Raw genomic sequence first — 16,023 nt, forward strand, 5'->3', positions numbered from 1 at the left:
GGATGGATGGAGGGATTGATAGAGGGATGGATGGATTGATAGAGGGATGGATGGACAGATAGATATAGATGGATATATATATGGATGGATGGATGGTTGGATGGATGGAGGGATTGATAGAGGGATGGATGGATGGATTGATAGATAGATGGATAGAGGGATATATATATGGATGGATGGATGGTTGGATGGATGGAGGGATTGATAGAGGGATGGATGGATGGATTGATAGATAGATGGATAGAGGGATATATATATGGATGGATGGATGGTTGGATGGATGGACGGATTGATAGAGGGATGGATGGATGGACCGATAGATATAGATGGATATATATATATGGATGGATGGATAGATGGATAGATAGATAGATAGATAGATAGATAGATAGATAGATAGATAGATAGATAGATAGATAGATAGATAGATAGATAGATAGATAGATAGATAGATAGATAGGAGGGATGAATGGATGGATAGACAGATGGATAGAGGGATATATATATATATATACATATTGATAGAGGGACGGATGGATAGATAGATGATGGATGGATGGATGGAAAGATCTATTTAGCATGTTAAGCTAATTTTCAGTAAACAGAACATCCCTGCAGTTTAAAACATGCATCGCTAATCATTTAACATCCAGGAGGTGGCGCTGTGCAGCTGTGCGAGAGTGTTTACCTGCTGCGGGTCGTGCTGTTGTCTTAGAGGAGGAGAAAACTTCCTCTGATTCAGAAACTGCTGCTGCTGCTGTTGTTGTTGTTGTTGCAGGAGGAGCTGACAGGCCTGAGACAGACAGACAGACAACATATTTAAAACATTAACACAACGCTTCTACAACAACTGCAACTACAAGACTCAAAATAAGCCATACCAGCTGGAACTGCTGCATGTGTGGATTAATGCCGCCGAGCATGGCGATGTGCTGAGGGGACAGCTGAGGAGGAAACATGCCTCCGCTAGGGGGCGCCATTGGCTTCAGCATCGGCCCTGGAACCTGCACAACAGAGGAACAGTCCTTTGTGTACATCTTAGTGGGCAGCTGACTTTAACTTGTCCTTTTGCTTTAGTTTCATCATGCTTTTTTCTGTAGCACTGATTTTACTTCAGATGTAAAGTGATTTATAAATAAATGTATTGTTATTATTAGCAGTAGAAAACAAGCTTTTGTCATAGCTTTGTAACCAAAAGCACTGACTGACCTGAGGAGGCAGGAACTGATGAGGCACTTGTGCTCGTATGCCAGGGGAAGGGTTTAATGGATGCACACCGGCCTGATGCATCCCCCTCATTGGAGGAATCCCACCGCCAAACATACCATGACCTCCAACCTTAGAAACAGCAGGAGACAAGAGCAAAGAAGATTTATAAAATGCATAGTTCTGGTTCTTGATTCTGATTGGTCGATCAGTGTAAACTATCCTTTTGAATCCTGCTGGTATTTCTTCTTGTAGACATTTCCTGCATTTGTAGGCCACGCTATCTTTGTTATTATCTACAACCAGTGCTTAATTTGTTACCTTAGGATTCAGGCCCCGTTTACACTAGTGCGCTTTAGTTTTAAAACGGCCGCGTCCACACTAGCGTTTCTGAACATATCTCTGTCCACACTACACCACCAAAAACCTATATCACGTGACCATTCGCGCACTGGGCATGCGTGTTCTAGTATAAACAGGAAGCATGTGTCTCGCTCTGCATTTGGTTATTGTTAGTCAACAAACACTGGTTGAACAATGAACGCGAAGGCAAAGAAAGCAAGAGAGGTATTTATGTGGACAGACGACGAGGTCGAGTTACTAAACGTAACAAATGAATAACTGCACAATGGTGCCTAAAACAGACAATAGTGCAAACAACGCTCCCATTTCTGTGCCCATGTTGTTGTTTACAGTGAAGGCTGGTCTGCTGTCTTCCGGTAGCGTTAAAGCCGTGTGTTATAGTCATGTGATAGGGGCTTGACGAATAAGGGAAGGATACGCAATGACACAAAAGCCACAATCAGGTAGCGAATCTCAGCAGCCCCGCCTCCGTTTTCAGATGTCCCCGTTTTCCTCCCATCCACACTGAGACGGAGCAGCAGCGTTTCAGAATGAAAACAGCCTCTCCAGCGTTTCCAAAACCCTCCATTTTCAGCAATCAAAAACTCTGGTGTAGTGTGGACAGATGGCGTAACCGTAGCAAAACTTTTGCGTTTTCAAACTAAAACACATTAGTGTAAACGGGGCCTTATGCTGCGTTCAAACTAGACGCGGAACGCGTGTCAAGCGCGAGTGATTTACATGTTAAATCAATACAAACGCGTGAATAGACATCCTGCGGCGCGATACACGCGAATGACGCGGTGCGAATAGCGGGATACGTACGAATGGCACGGGGCGAATTGAGCGTGAATTTAGCTTAACGTGCATTTCGCGCGAATCTCTCGAGTTCGAAAATCTGAACTTCAGCAGACATTCACGCCGCGTTAACCAATCAGAAGCTTTCTCTTGTGGGGGCGTGATTGCGACGTAGAACCTGTTGATGGTGTCCTGGGGGAAATCCTTCAGGCGACACCGACAACAAGTCATCAAACTGGGCTTGGCTCAGTCAGAAGCACCGCTGAAAGCCTCCATCATCCAGGTTCAGTTTCTGGAGGAGTTTATAAACTCACACAGCTGGATGCACCTCTGAAAGCATGTAGTGGACTCAGACACGACCCCAAACGTATCAACGCTGTTTTTCAGCCTTCATAAAGTACATAACCCTGTTATTTTCTCAATAAAATCCATTTAGCAACAAAGCTACAGTCACCAGGCAGACAGAAGCCCAGCCCATCACGCGAATCCGCGTCTGTTCTGAAGTAAATTTGACACGCGAATGAAGCAGATTTGAAGCGCGAATGAAGCGAGTAAACCCAAATGTTCACGTGGCTATTTACGCGCGAATATCGCGATTTATCCGCGTGTTCCACGTCTGGTGTGAACACAGCATTAGAGGGGTCAAGGACGAAAGTGAAAGTAAACAGCGGATGGGGGAGGAGGGCGAATGAGGGGCCGATCACACCGAACGCGGTTTATGCGTTGAGAGGCGCCTCTTTTTAATGGTTTACTAGCGGCCGCGAGCGTTTTGCGCGCCTCGCATTTAAACTGCCTGCTGCGCCTCTCGTTTTTGCCCTTGCGTGTCGTGCACTCTCAGTTGAAAAAAAGTCAACTCTGAGGGAAAAAAAGTGTTACGTCACTCGTGTCTTTTTCATTTTCCAATTAGGAAAGCAGAGGCGGGGTTTCCATTGAGGTGCCTGTGAGACTTTCGAAATTGGAGGAGACTCTTGTGGTTGCTGTTTTGGGTTATCCAGAGCTGTATGACAAATCATGAATATCACAATATTATTAACTATTAAAATAATAATAACATCAACAGCAACACTCTCGAACAATACCTAGCCGATTCAGTTGTTGCCTAGCGACATAAAAAAAGTGCATCGCTCTCCTTTTTTTCCTGTCGACAAACAAGTGCGTTTTTGGAAGGCCCTTGCGTTCGGTGTAATCGGCCCTTTAAATGAGGTGCCGGATAAGATTTTAGAGGTGCCTGATCCGGACCCGCCGTGTTCCGGCACAAATCAAGCCCCGTCTACAACTCTTTGCCCTTGTGGAAATATACATTTCTATCATCTAATTCCAAATGAACAATAATCTACGTATAACTGAAAAGTTATATTCTTTGGTTTTTAATTATATCATTTCATTGACATGCCAGCTAGGAGGGACATTTAACCTTTGCCTTGCTGACTACAGGCTAAGCCAAAGTGATATAATTATCGGTTTCACAGCATGGCTGTATCTATTGTCTTCCCTGTCTCCAGAACATCATTTGCACATTGTTGTAATGATGTACTTATATACTGATGAGATCAGACCTGGAGAATGCATGGCACCCTGCAGACAACCAGATTTCATTTGCATGCTTTGTTTGACTGTCCCCACCATGACTGACCCCACCTACAGGCTGTAAAATGTATAAATTGTATAATGTTTGCTGTGGAGTTGAGAGTTTGCTTTCGATGACGCCACAGCCACACTGAGTTCTTCTTATTCAAAAGGATTCTGCTTTGAAGACAACCGAAAGATTCTCCCTGGTTTTTTGGGCTCTTAGATGTTTACAACACCCTTCAGTGAGTTTGTCAGTACCTTGTCCAGGTAGGGTCCACTCTCTCCACAGCCCGTCTCTTTGGCAGTCTGCGAGCGGAAAGCTCCTCCAGTCCTGCCTCCTCTCCGCATCTCTCCATCACTCATGCCTCTCCTGTCATGTCTGTTATCGTGACCCATGCTGGAGTCGTCATCCTGAAACAAACAGCATATTTCCTCAGCTCAGCACGGTGATGATCAGTGCTGGATCATGCATTAAGTAAGTAATGCGAGTAAAAAGTTATTCGATTATATTTTACTTTTGTAGATTTAGGCTTAAGAACATGAGAATAAATGAATGGGAGTAAACGAATGGTGATGATTGTAATGCTTGACTGCTTGAATAAATGTTCCCAGCACTGGTGCTAACGACTGTCTTACCGTAACGCCCATGTTTGAGAACTGCCGAGATACAGGAGAAACCCACGAGTCTCCACTGTTACCTTTAAGAGGGCTCTGAGAAAAAAAACAAATGAAGGTGTTACATAGGACTCAAGTCTGAAAAATCTGCAGCTATGATTGTCTCCCGGCACACCTTAGAGCTGAGCCTCCTGGACCCCTGGCTTTGGCCCCAGCCGCCGGAGCTGTATGAGCTGGACATGTTGCTCTGGGACCCCCGACCGCCCCAGACTCCTCCATCCTCCTCCTCCCAGCTGGAGTGTCGGGAAGAATTTGAGCCTTCGTCGCCCCAGCCCTCTTGCATAGACTTAGAACCTAGAAAGTAAATATCAAGATCAGCTTTAATGGCACATTCGAAATGAGCATCCATGAAAAGAACTGGGCTCGGCTGCATGAACGTCCTTAAACAATTTAACTTAAAGGCGGAAAAAGTCCCTGAGGTAAGAGATTTCATTAAGAGCACTGCACCAAACTTCTTAACTCTCATCCTAACCCAAATGCCTTTTCTAAGTGTTTCACTGGAGTTTCTGGCAACATATGCTAATAAGCGTCGTTGTTATAGTTGCATAAACAGATTGTAACAAACAATGAAAGCTGTGCAATACACACCATCTATGCCATTTTCTCTCTGTTAAGCAAGTCGAGATGTTCACTTATCGAGTTGATATTGACATTATGCATGCGTGTATAACACTCGACTGGCTTTTTGAAGCTGCACTGCGACTGCATTTTCTTATGGATGTAGACGTGTTATAGGGTATATGCCGAAGCATGCTAATGGGACTTTTTTAATTTGTCAGTAACCTGGGTTAAGCGCTTCCAGCGAACTGTATGCAAAGGAAAAACCGGCGCGTTTAAGGTCTGTTTTCTTTAAAAATCAGCGATCTCCACTAGCTGGGTGATATCCGATATAAAGTAGGTCTCAGATTGTACAAGAAGCACTGCATTAAATTACAATTTCCCCCGCTATGTCTTTGTAATATGAGCATTTATTTTTCACCAGTATATTCAATGGAGCTTCTGCGCTAACGTGCTGATTCTGACGGGCGTGTTTGTCTCGTTTTACGCTTGAGCAAATAAATAAATGCCAAAGTTTATTTAACTGAATGTTTTTTTAATGATATTACAACATCGATGCTGAAAAAGGAGCTGTATAAAATGGAAAAAAAGTTCGCAATAACAAGTCACCGGAAGTTTATCAGTATGGAAAAAAACACTAGCTCGGCATATACCCCATTGTTATCACGCTGTGTTCATTAGTTAGTTCATTAATGGTTTCATTCAATTATTAATCTATGTTTTTGGGGGGGTTTTTTTACAATCCTGTAAGTCTCATATCTGAACATTTTATTTAGGTGAGAACGCTTCCATTTTCAGTGGCCTTTGTTCATTTGAGGGAGCCGTTTTGTTTACCTAAATTTGTTAATTAGACATGATTACTAATGCTGCGTACACACCAGAGGCGAAAGAAGCGTCAATCGCGAGTGATTTACATGTTAAGTCAATGCAAAGGCGCAAATAGACATCCTGCGCCGCAATATGCACAAATGGCGCGGCATGAATGATGCGATTCGCCTAAATGAAGGGCGTGAGTTGAGCGCTTTTAGCGATTGACGTGCTTAACTAGCATTTTGCGCGAAACGCTCGAGTACGAAAATCTGAACTTCAGCGGACATTCACACCACATTAACCAATTGAAAGCTTGCTCTTGTGGGGACGTGATTATGACGTAGTTGTTGCTGTCCCGGGGGAAATCCTCCTGCCTACACTGGCAACAGTTCATCAAACTGGGCTCGGCTCAGTCAGAAGCACCGCTGAAAGCTTTCATCATTCAGGTTGAGTTTCTGGAGGAGTTGAAGAGCCCACAGACGTGGGTGCACCTCTGAAAGGATCTAGTTGACTCAGACACGGCTCCAAATGAATTGATGCTCTTTTCAGCCTTCCTAAAGCACATAAACACAGCTACTCTCTCTAAAAAATCTATGTTAGCCATTTAGCAATGAAGCTAGAGTCACCGGGCAGACAGAAGCACTGCCCATCACGCAAATCCGCGTCTGTTGTGAAGTGACATGCGAAAGAAGCGAGTAAACTCAAAACATGCATGTGTCTATTTGCGCGCGAATAGGACGATTTATCCGCGCTTGCCACGTCTGGTGTGAACACAGCAAAGAACTTTGTAGTTTAGCATAAACTTTAGCATACAACCATACATTGCATTGCAACCATACATAGACTTCTATGGTGCTTAGAGGTTTAATTTTGTTTTCAAATTGCAGTTTCAAAGGGCTCTAAATGACCACAGGTAAGGATTAAGTGTCTTTCTAGCAAAACGATGCTAAACGAAGCTAATTTTCTTGAAATTGCATACACTTTTTATGATTCACTGCAGCTTGAAAGATCAATTCATCGAGCATAAACATCTACAACATGCTGAAAATCCCAATAAATGATTTCTTTACAACTGAAGAAAGAAACTAACATCCTGCATGGCAAGGTTGACTAAATGATCAGGACCTCTTCATTCTTAGATGTGCACTAATCCTTTAATAAATCATAAAGGCAATCTTTTCACCAGGAATACTAAACAATTAGGATGTTATGTTATATTGTGTAATGAGCATGTATACTTGGACAAGCTCTTACCAGTCTTATTAGGATGGGAATGCGAGTTTCCCCATCCGCCTTTCCCAGGTTCACTGGATTCCCCCCAGCCAGATGACCCATCGAATGGTTTAACCCAGGGAGCAGGACCGCTTTCCATGGACGAGTCGGAGGGGCCACTGCTGCGTGTCCATATCGCAGGACCTATAATGTGTACATGAATGAAAGGAAGTGATTCGTCTGCTTCTGTATATACTGTTGCATAATACACAATATTTTCTGGAATTTATTACAATAGCAATATCACTGACCATATATTATAATTATCCAGTGAGAGAAATAAAGTCCTGTCTCCTTAGAGAACAGCTTTTACTTATTTTAGAAAAAAAATGTGCTGTGACCACATGCAATGTCCATTCATACTGGATTATAGAGGGCGCTGTTGCACATAAACACTACAATGGCATTACTAAAGTAAAAATATCAACTATAAAGATATTACTGCATATTACTACATTACTGCAAGTTTGTTATTTTTGTTTTTGGTCTTTTGTAGTCTTTTCGAGTTCTAGAAAAGCTAATCCTAAATAAAATGCATTATTATTATCCCTATAGCTGAAAAAATCAAGATAGAAACGGATAAACTGATCAAACAAGACAACAATAAACAAACAACTGTGGCAATATATGCACTGTTTAACTGGAAAAGGAATAGTTCACTCAAAATAATCCATTTACTCACTATTTTCTCACCCTCCAGCGGATCTAAACTTTAAGTTTCTTACTTCTGTTGGTTACAAATGAAGATCATTTGAAGAAAGCTAAAAACCTGCAACCATTGATCTCCATAGTCGAAAAAACAAATACTATGAAAGTAAATGGCTGCAAGTTTCTTCTGCTTAAAATAAAAGAAGCTTCTAGGTTTGAAACAAGTAAAGAATGAGCAAATGATGACAGAACTTTCATTTTTGGGTGAACTATCCCTTAAGTCAGTGTTTCTCAACCATGTTTCTGGAGGACCACCAGCACTGCACGTTATGGATGTCTCCTTCATAGGTTAAAGACTATTACAGGTCTTCCCACCTCTGCTGAGCTGATGAATTTAATCAGGTGTGTTTGGTTATTCATTCATTAATTCATTCATTCATTTTCTTGTCGGCTTAGTCCCTTTATTAATCCGGGGTCGCCACAGCGGAATGAACCACCAACTTATCCAGCAAGTTTTTTATGCAGCGGATGCCCTTCCATCCACAACGCATCTCTGGGAAACATCCACACACACTCATTCACTACGGACAATTTAGCCTACCCAATTCACCTGTACCACATGTCTTTGGACTGTGGGGGAAACCGGAGCACCCGCCGGAAACCCACGTGAAGGCAGGGAGAACATGCAAACTCCATACAGAAACGCCAGCTGAGCCGAGGTTTGAACCAGCGACCTTCTTGCTGTGAGGCGACAGCACTACCTACTGCACCACTGCCTCGACCGGTGTTTGGTTAAGGAGACATGGTAAATGTGCAGAGCTGGTGGTCCTCCAGGAACATGATGGTTGAAAACACCACACTTACCAGAGTTTTTTGATGGAGTTCCAGCCGGTCTTCCAGAGGACTGCTGTTGGGGCTGCGAGCTGTTCTTATCCCACAGATTGACGTTCTTGCTGCTGTATCGTGACGGATCCCCCCATGCAGAGGTGCCGTCGTCAATGTCCATCTTCCGGCTGATAGACTGCGGCGAGGGCTCATCCCACCCGCTCGGCTCACCAGCTGAAGCAATCTGAGGGATGGGCCCACAGCTCCACCCCGAGCCTTTACTCTGCTCATCGTTCTCTCCTGTACGACCACGGTCCTGTACGACTTTTGGATATCCCGGCATCTGCTGCTGGGTTTGCGATTGCTGCTGCGGTTGTTGATTTTGGGTTTTAAGTGCTGCTTGTTTGTTTGGTATCTGTGATGGAAGAAGTTTCTCGCCCCATCCCTGGTGGGTTTTACAATCCCAGCCACCACTCCGCGGTCCCGAATCTTCAGGGCTGCCCCACAATCCTTCATTCTGATTCGTGCCTTTCTCTTCCTTCCAGCCTCCAGCTTCAGGCACTGGGGTCCACTCTTTTCCGCCACCTTGGCTCCAACCTGTTCCTTCCCTCCTAGATGCACCTTCTTGGTCTTCCCCCCAGCCACCCGCTTTGTGACCAGTCCCGACGCTCATTTCTCCACGCTCTGTCCACCCTTGAGCCCTACCCATGTGCCCAACCTCCTGCTTCTGCATTTTGGAGTTGGAAAGATCACCCGCTTCCTGCCAGCCTTCCTTACTGCGTTCGGTGTTCACTTCCGCATCCCAGCCAACATTGCCCACATCTGCCTCGAAATCCCACGCAACGTTCTGCTTGATCTGAGTCTTGCCCCATCCGGTGTTGCACAGCACTTTGGGATCCAGGTTAGTGTGATTGATCATGCTCTGTAAGGCTTCTTCTGGGTGACATTTGGAGGGGCTTTGGACCAGATTTTGAGCATCCTCACTGCTAGCCGATTTACCCTTGGACCCATCGCAAGCATCAGCTACTTTCTGATTGTCGTCTCCTGAAGCCACATTGTTTCCAAACACTGGAGATTTGTGTAAACTTTCTGCGCTTACCTCCTCGCTCATATCCTCTTTTGATTTACCAACTGCAAAGTCTGAGGTCTGTCCTGTAGCTGCCTGTTTGTATGAACCTACCGCATCTCCATCCCACACTCCCTGAGAGGTGCCATCTCCACTACTTCCACCATTGCTCTTCACAGCAGGATTCTCTATGGTACCCCACAAATCCATGCTGGAAGCTGCACCACCATTTGGTCCAGGCTTTGCCCAATCTCCTGTAACAGGCTCTTCTCTTTTGAGGAGTGTCTGGTAGAGTGCATGGGCTGGACTCAAGGGTGTGGGAGAAGACTCCTCAGAGGCAGTGTTGGTTGAGAGATCTCCAACAGGGGTATAATTTGGGTTTAGACCTTGAGTGTCCTCCTGATCTCCAGAAAGCGGAGAGACCTTGGAGCTAAAGTTCTGAATCACTCCTTTAATGCTTTCTTTATTCTCAGACTGTGAAGATGCACTGTCTTCGGCATGTTCAGAGAGTTTAGAAGAACTGTCCATTTGCAGGTCAGCGGACTCATCCATGCCCAACCTGGCAGAATGTAGGGTCTGGTCACTATTCCATGAGTCTTCTGGTCTTGGCCATTTCTCTACATCAGAACTGTCCTTGTCCATTCCCTGAGACGAGGCTTGACCTCCTGAGCCCCGCCCCCATGTGTAATTTGCATAAGTGGGAGTGGCGGAGGCGTCAGATGATGAGTGCAGAGAAACTGAATCTACCGTAGAATCTGGGAGAGAGAAAAAAACACCTTATCAGGTAAGAAGAAACCCCTGAAAACATTCAGTGACTAATTCACTGCTTAATGTAAACGAAACGTAAATGTATTCTGCTTTTGTGGGTGACACACCTGAGGCGTCAGAGTGCTCCTGCAGGGGAAGTCGGGGCGAGGCGTCCCCTCCACTTGCGCCTCCCAGCAGCATGCAGGACAGTGGCGGCTGGCCCCTTTTCAGTAGCACTTTGGGTTCCTGCTGGTTGCGGAAGCGCGGCGGCACCTCACGGGGCATGTATCGCGGCGGCACCGTGGAGGGGGGCTGTCCGTCGGCCACAGCGCTCCAATTGGCATCCTTCCCTCCCTCAGGGGCCTCCGACCAACCCCCGAAAACAGGACAGGGGGAGGCTGATTCTGCAGGACGAGATGAGGAGAGGATGGTTATGAGCTTGAATCTGACAGAAGCAGAGTTTATTGAGAAATACAGTTAATAAAGCACAGAGTGTTTCTTAAAATGAGTTTGTTAAATCCAGGGCCTGTACCATGAACCCAGATTAGACAGTAGACAGTAGAAAAAAGCAGCACAATCACTACCAGACTGCTGTTGTGTTTGCGATAAGGAAAAACGCTAAACACATGCGGACTTTGCTTCTGATTTCTGCCAACACAACACACATTCCTGATATGCAAGCAAATTGCTATAAATACAGCACTACAACATACAAAACGAAGAGATCGACTTAGAATTTCAATTACCAGCATACCTGCCAACATGTCTCAGAAAACCCGGGAGACCGGTGGGAGGGGGTTTTCGGAAATGAGGTCTTTAAATAACACTGTTGAGAACCGGAATAGGATGCAGCGGGTTTTAGGCAGCCGCTGCGATCGGGTACTTTGATAAAAGTGTACACCCGGGGGTGTTTACAGACTGTACCAAAGAGGGGCGGGTAAAATTCCGGAAGTTTTCCGGAAGAAATAAAAAAAAATTAGATGGTTGCAGGAGATTGGTCTGAAATACGGGATACTCTTAGGAAAAACGGGAGTGTTGGCAGGTATGCTCACCAGTTTAATAATGATTTGGTCAGTTTGAAATCAGACTGTTATAAGCAGGGCTTTACATTAACACCCGCCAAATTCTGGTAGATTTCAGCTTTGGTGGGTTAGACAGCTGCTACCACTAGCCACTTTAGCTGGTTGAAAATAATTTATAATTTGTAGTTTTCTTAAAGCAGGGTTCGACAATAAGGATAACCCAATATGCATGCAAATGTGTTCTTAGAATCGAGAAGCAGCACGACTGACGAAAATAATTGTTTTCGCGCGAGCAGAAGAAAGCAGGTTAATACCAAATGAGAGGATGATCAGTCACGCATACAGCTAATGTAATGTGCGCGACTGTTTAAAACGCTTGCGCGCTCCCGTTTCCTTCCATGAAGCAAACGTGTCTGGAAATGTAACTGTGATCAGTTCCCTTTCAAATAGACAAGGCAAAAATTGATGCTAATGCACCCAAAATTTTGCTGCTTTCAAGAGCTCCAAATATGTCTTTTTGTAAGAAGCACCTGTTGCTTTCACTTTGAACAGATCATTAATGGGTTAACCCGTGATCATCCTTTCATTATCACACACGGTATGTTATTCACCTGTTTTCATTTGCTTATGCTTTTATTTGCTTTAATTTTTTGTTAATTTTTGCTTTTAATTTCTAACCCTAACCCTTTAGCTAGAACAGACTACTGTGCATAGTTTTAGATGCATGACAATCATTATTTTTAAAAGTCAATTGTTTTTCTTTGTTTTGTTTTTTTTAAATGTTTTGTTAAATAAAAAGTAAAGAATACAGCTATATTTAGCTTGTTTTGACACATTTAAAATTTGTGGCTAAGAAACAAACATTGTTTGGTATAGTCAGAGATAAATTTGGTAAACCCTTAATTTTGAGCTCTGAAAAGTCATGTGAAATAAAAACTAATTGCAATATAACACTATGAAACCATGACCTATTTGCTGAATACACATTGAGTAAACTCATACACAACACACAAAAAGTAAAATAAATGAGGCATGTGGAGATAACACAAAATTTAAATCAAGTAATTTTAGCATGTCGAAGTCAAATTCATGCATATAAAATATATTTTTCCAACAACAAAATTATGGCTACTGAAAAAGGCAAGTGGCTAGTAATGTTGGAAAACTACTAGCCACAGTGACCAGTGATCAAAGAAGTTAATGTCAAGCCCTGGTTATAAGCTTCTAAAGGCTGATTTATACTTCTGCGTCAAACACCGGCGTATGCTACGGCGCTGATGCATAGCCCTTCGCCGTGGCCATCAGTCACTGACGTGCACCTCTCAAAAAATGTAACTACACGTCGCAACAACGCGTAGCGCAAGCTCTGTGATTGGTCGGCTTGGTATCGCTGACGAGTCTGGGCGGGACCGAGAGCCGCGCGAATGGCGCGAGCGATTGTTTACAAGTGTGGAGTCCCGTGAAGGAGCTCCGGATGGAAAGTTTTGTTTTGTGTTTATCTCGTAGTTAAAGTTGTTGCACGTCCGCCGGTTCCTGCCTCAAAATGAGCGAGTTTGAGTCACTTGTACAACCAGGAAGTGTTCAGGAAAAGCAAAACAGCAGCGAAGAAACTCGACACAGAGGAACATTTACACCTCACTGCCAACTAGCGTTTCGGAAGTGTTAATGCAGCCCAACAGAGACCGTGCGCAGAAGTATAAATGCACAGCTGCACGCGTTGCCTGTGCCGTGAGTTACGTCGGTCACTTGACGCAGAAGTATAAATCAGGCTTAAGCGTTAGGGCTTATTATGCGGTTCTGGTGCCAACTTGTGAATAGAAAACGTAAACCCTCTTTGGTCTACACTATGGCAGGCTAATGGCCGCTGACGAGCTCTCTCAGAAATTGTAAATACTTTAAAATAGGCACTATTCTTATAAATAAACTGCATAGTTGCAATCTAAACAACTACATTCTCCACTCAAAAGCTTCAAGAGTACATTATGTTGTCTAACAGCAGTAATATTTGTCAAACTGTAGAGTGCCCCAGCTTGTTGCTGACTGAATGTGGGCGGAGTAATACACAGAAGTGAAGTGTGAAGAGGCCTTTGTGTGAAGTAACTGGCATAATATCGCACAGCTATCAGCCAATCAGATTCAAGAACCAGACAGAACTGATGTATGAGCAGCAATAAATAACACGTTTGCATGTGATTTGATAAACCAGTGGTGTTTTGAAATGAATGAACGCATAATAATCGTGATTATTCCTCAGACTATAATCATACAACCAAAATCTATAACCATTGCATCCCTGTTTGTAAGTGGCTTTTAAGCATCTGCAAAATCACTAAATGCAAATATAACTTGCACACTAAAGAAACGTTCCTCTATAACAGCTTCTGCCCTAAACATCGGTTAATTTGAAATGAGCATGCTTCAGTGTATGTAATTGTATGTTTTGTTTGTGTGTCTTTTTGTCATGTCTTTATTGGACCCTTACAAAAACAAGACATTGCATCTCAAGAGGTAATCCTTTAAATAAATTGACATTGCACAGAACTGCTTACCCAAATACTATTTTAAAGTTAGGATCTCTCTGTTATACACCCCTGTGATCACATATAAGGGAATTATGTAAAACACTAACCTCTTGTGCTGTCTTCAGCGCCCTGTAATAAAATCAAACGGCTCATCAGATGTTTGTTCATGTATATCCAGGTAATACATGTGTGTATTGTTAAGTTGAGACTCTCATACCTCCTGATGACCGCTGTCTCCAGTCTTACATTGACTGTCTTCCATGAACTGCTGCTCCCTTCCTGTTTAATTCAATTCAAAGTTTACATGTGAAGCACTTTTCACAACAAGCATCCTTCCAATAGAGCAGGGGTCACCAATCTTGTTCCTTGAGGGCCGGTGTCCCTGCAGGGTTTAGCTCCAACTTGCCTCTACACACCTGCCTGGGTGTTTCAAGTTTACCTAGTAAGACCTCGATTAGCTTGTTTAGGTGTGTTTGATTAGGGTTGGAGCTAAAACCTACTGGACAATGGCCCTCCAGGAACAAGTTCAGTGACCCCTGCAATAGAGCTCAACAAAAAAAGTCAATGATATTGAAAAAGCAAGATCCAGAAAAACACACACACAAAGTTAATCTGCAGCTACACAACATGAAATGAAATTATTTGTCCTTCTATGAAATTAATTATTTTTTAATTAGCGCTGTTTAACAGATTTAACACATCTGATTTCTGTTGTCTTTATCATGATTACAGCAAATAATATTTGACTATAGTTTGCATGACACAAGTATTCATCTTCTAATGACCTTTAAAGGCTTAACTAGGATAATTATGTAATTTATTGGACAACAGTGATTTGTAAAAAAAAAAAAAAAAAAAAAAAAAAAATTTATATGTATATGTGTATATATATATACACATTTTTAAGGGGGCTAATAATATTGATCACAGCAGTTTTTAAATATTTACATATTTTGTAAGACTTTCTGCAGGTGAAAAACATAAAAGAAAATACATAATTTTGAAAAAAGGACCTAATAATTTTGTCTTCGACTGTACTTTTTTCAAGACGTTCAATTCAAGAGATCTAAACATGACTATAATTACGGAAATAATTTTGTGTATTGGTTATTTTGAATAAACATTTCTAGTTTTTATTAAATCACAGTAGCTATGTTTCTATCCAAAAAATGTGAATTAATGATTAAAACTGCATTATCGCATAAAAGACATGTGAATAAAGCAGCGTTTCCATCCAACGAGTCAAAGAAAACGAACAAATATCACCAGTTAAAACAGAATGTACTGTGGTAGGAGAAGCTGCGTGAATCTTTTATATAATAAATGACTTGCGCCTCAGGAGGCAATCCAGACACGCAGTAAATGTGCGTGGAGTTTGAAGGTGAGAGACACGGAGCACAGACGCTCGACAGTTCTGAAACTGATTAATAATATAATAACACTAATACTGAAAAACACTTAAAGGTGCAGTAGGTGATTGTCTTCAGAAACGTGTTGTTGTGCTGGTTGAAAGTCTCTTCACAGTCCAATAGTAATGATTACAGTAAATGATCTAAATGTGTTTATATGTGTTTTTATATTCTGGGAAAGGCATAAAACTAAAAAGTGTTTATACAATTAAATATTGTCGGACCGTCATCTCTCATAATCGCTCGTTTCTGTATCCAGAAGTATCGCTGTAACAGCCGCGAGGAGAGGAAAAGACACACCAGCAGGTCAAATGGGCCTCAGTGAGTGAGAGAGAGAGAGAAAGCGAGAGAGATAGAGGGCTCTATTTTGACGGTCCATGCGCAGAGCGCAAAACGCAGGGAGCAAACGCTTTCAGGGCCTGTCTGAATGCATTTTTGCTAATTTACGGACGGGAAAATGCGCTTTGCGCCAAGGTGCATGGTCTAAAAGTGTTGAGTTTATTTTCTTAATGAGTTATAGGTGTGTTTTGAGAATAAACCAATTAGAGTCTCAT

At 42.9% G+C, this 16,023-nt stretch overlaps 1 protein-coding gene across 24 annotated transcripts in view; it reads right to left on the reverse strand.

The window, feature by feature from the left end:
• The window catches only part of tnrc6bb.1 (trinucleotide repeat containing adaptor 6Bb.1), a 39,148-nt gene that overhangs the window by 19,232 nt on the left and 3,893 nt on the right, over nucleotides 1-16,023 (reverse strand). For 20 of the 24 annotated variants that reach the window (XR_015480090.1, XR_015480088.1, XR_015480085.1 and 17 more), the window contains 11 exon segments: nucleotides 14,278-14,339; nucleotides 14,168-14,189; nucleotides 10,645-10,920; nucleotides 8,743-10,524; nucleotides 7,213-7,374; nucleotides 4,706-4,884; nucleotides 4,552-4,626; nucleotides 4,174-4,326; nucleotides 1,210-1,338; nucleotides 882-1,004; nucleotides 689-793 (listed from right to left, as the gene is read on the reverse strand). Coding sequence is in view for 7 of the 24 variants with exons in the window: in NM_001442670.1 (NP_001429599.1) it covers nucleotides 689-793; nucleotides 882-1,004; nucleotides 1,210-1,338; nucleotides 4,174-4,326; nucleotides 4,552-4,626; nucleotides 4,706-4,884; nucleotides 7,213-7,374; nucleotides 8,743-10,524; nucleotides 10,645-10,920; nucleotides 14,168-14,189; nucleotides 14,278-14,322 (3,051 nt within the window). In the remaining 17 variants the exon portion in view is untranslated. 24 annotated transcript variants of the gene reach the window in all.

The sequence above is a fragment of the Danio rerio genome, chromosome 3, assembly GCF_052040795.2.
Source record: "Danio rerio strain M-AB ecotype USA chromosome 3, GRCz13ab, whole genome shotgun sequence".
Classification (NCBI taxonomy): domain Eukaryota; kingdom Metazoa; phylum Chordata; class Actinopteri; order Cypriniformes; family Danionidae; genus Danio; species Danio rerio.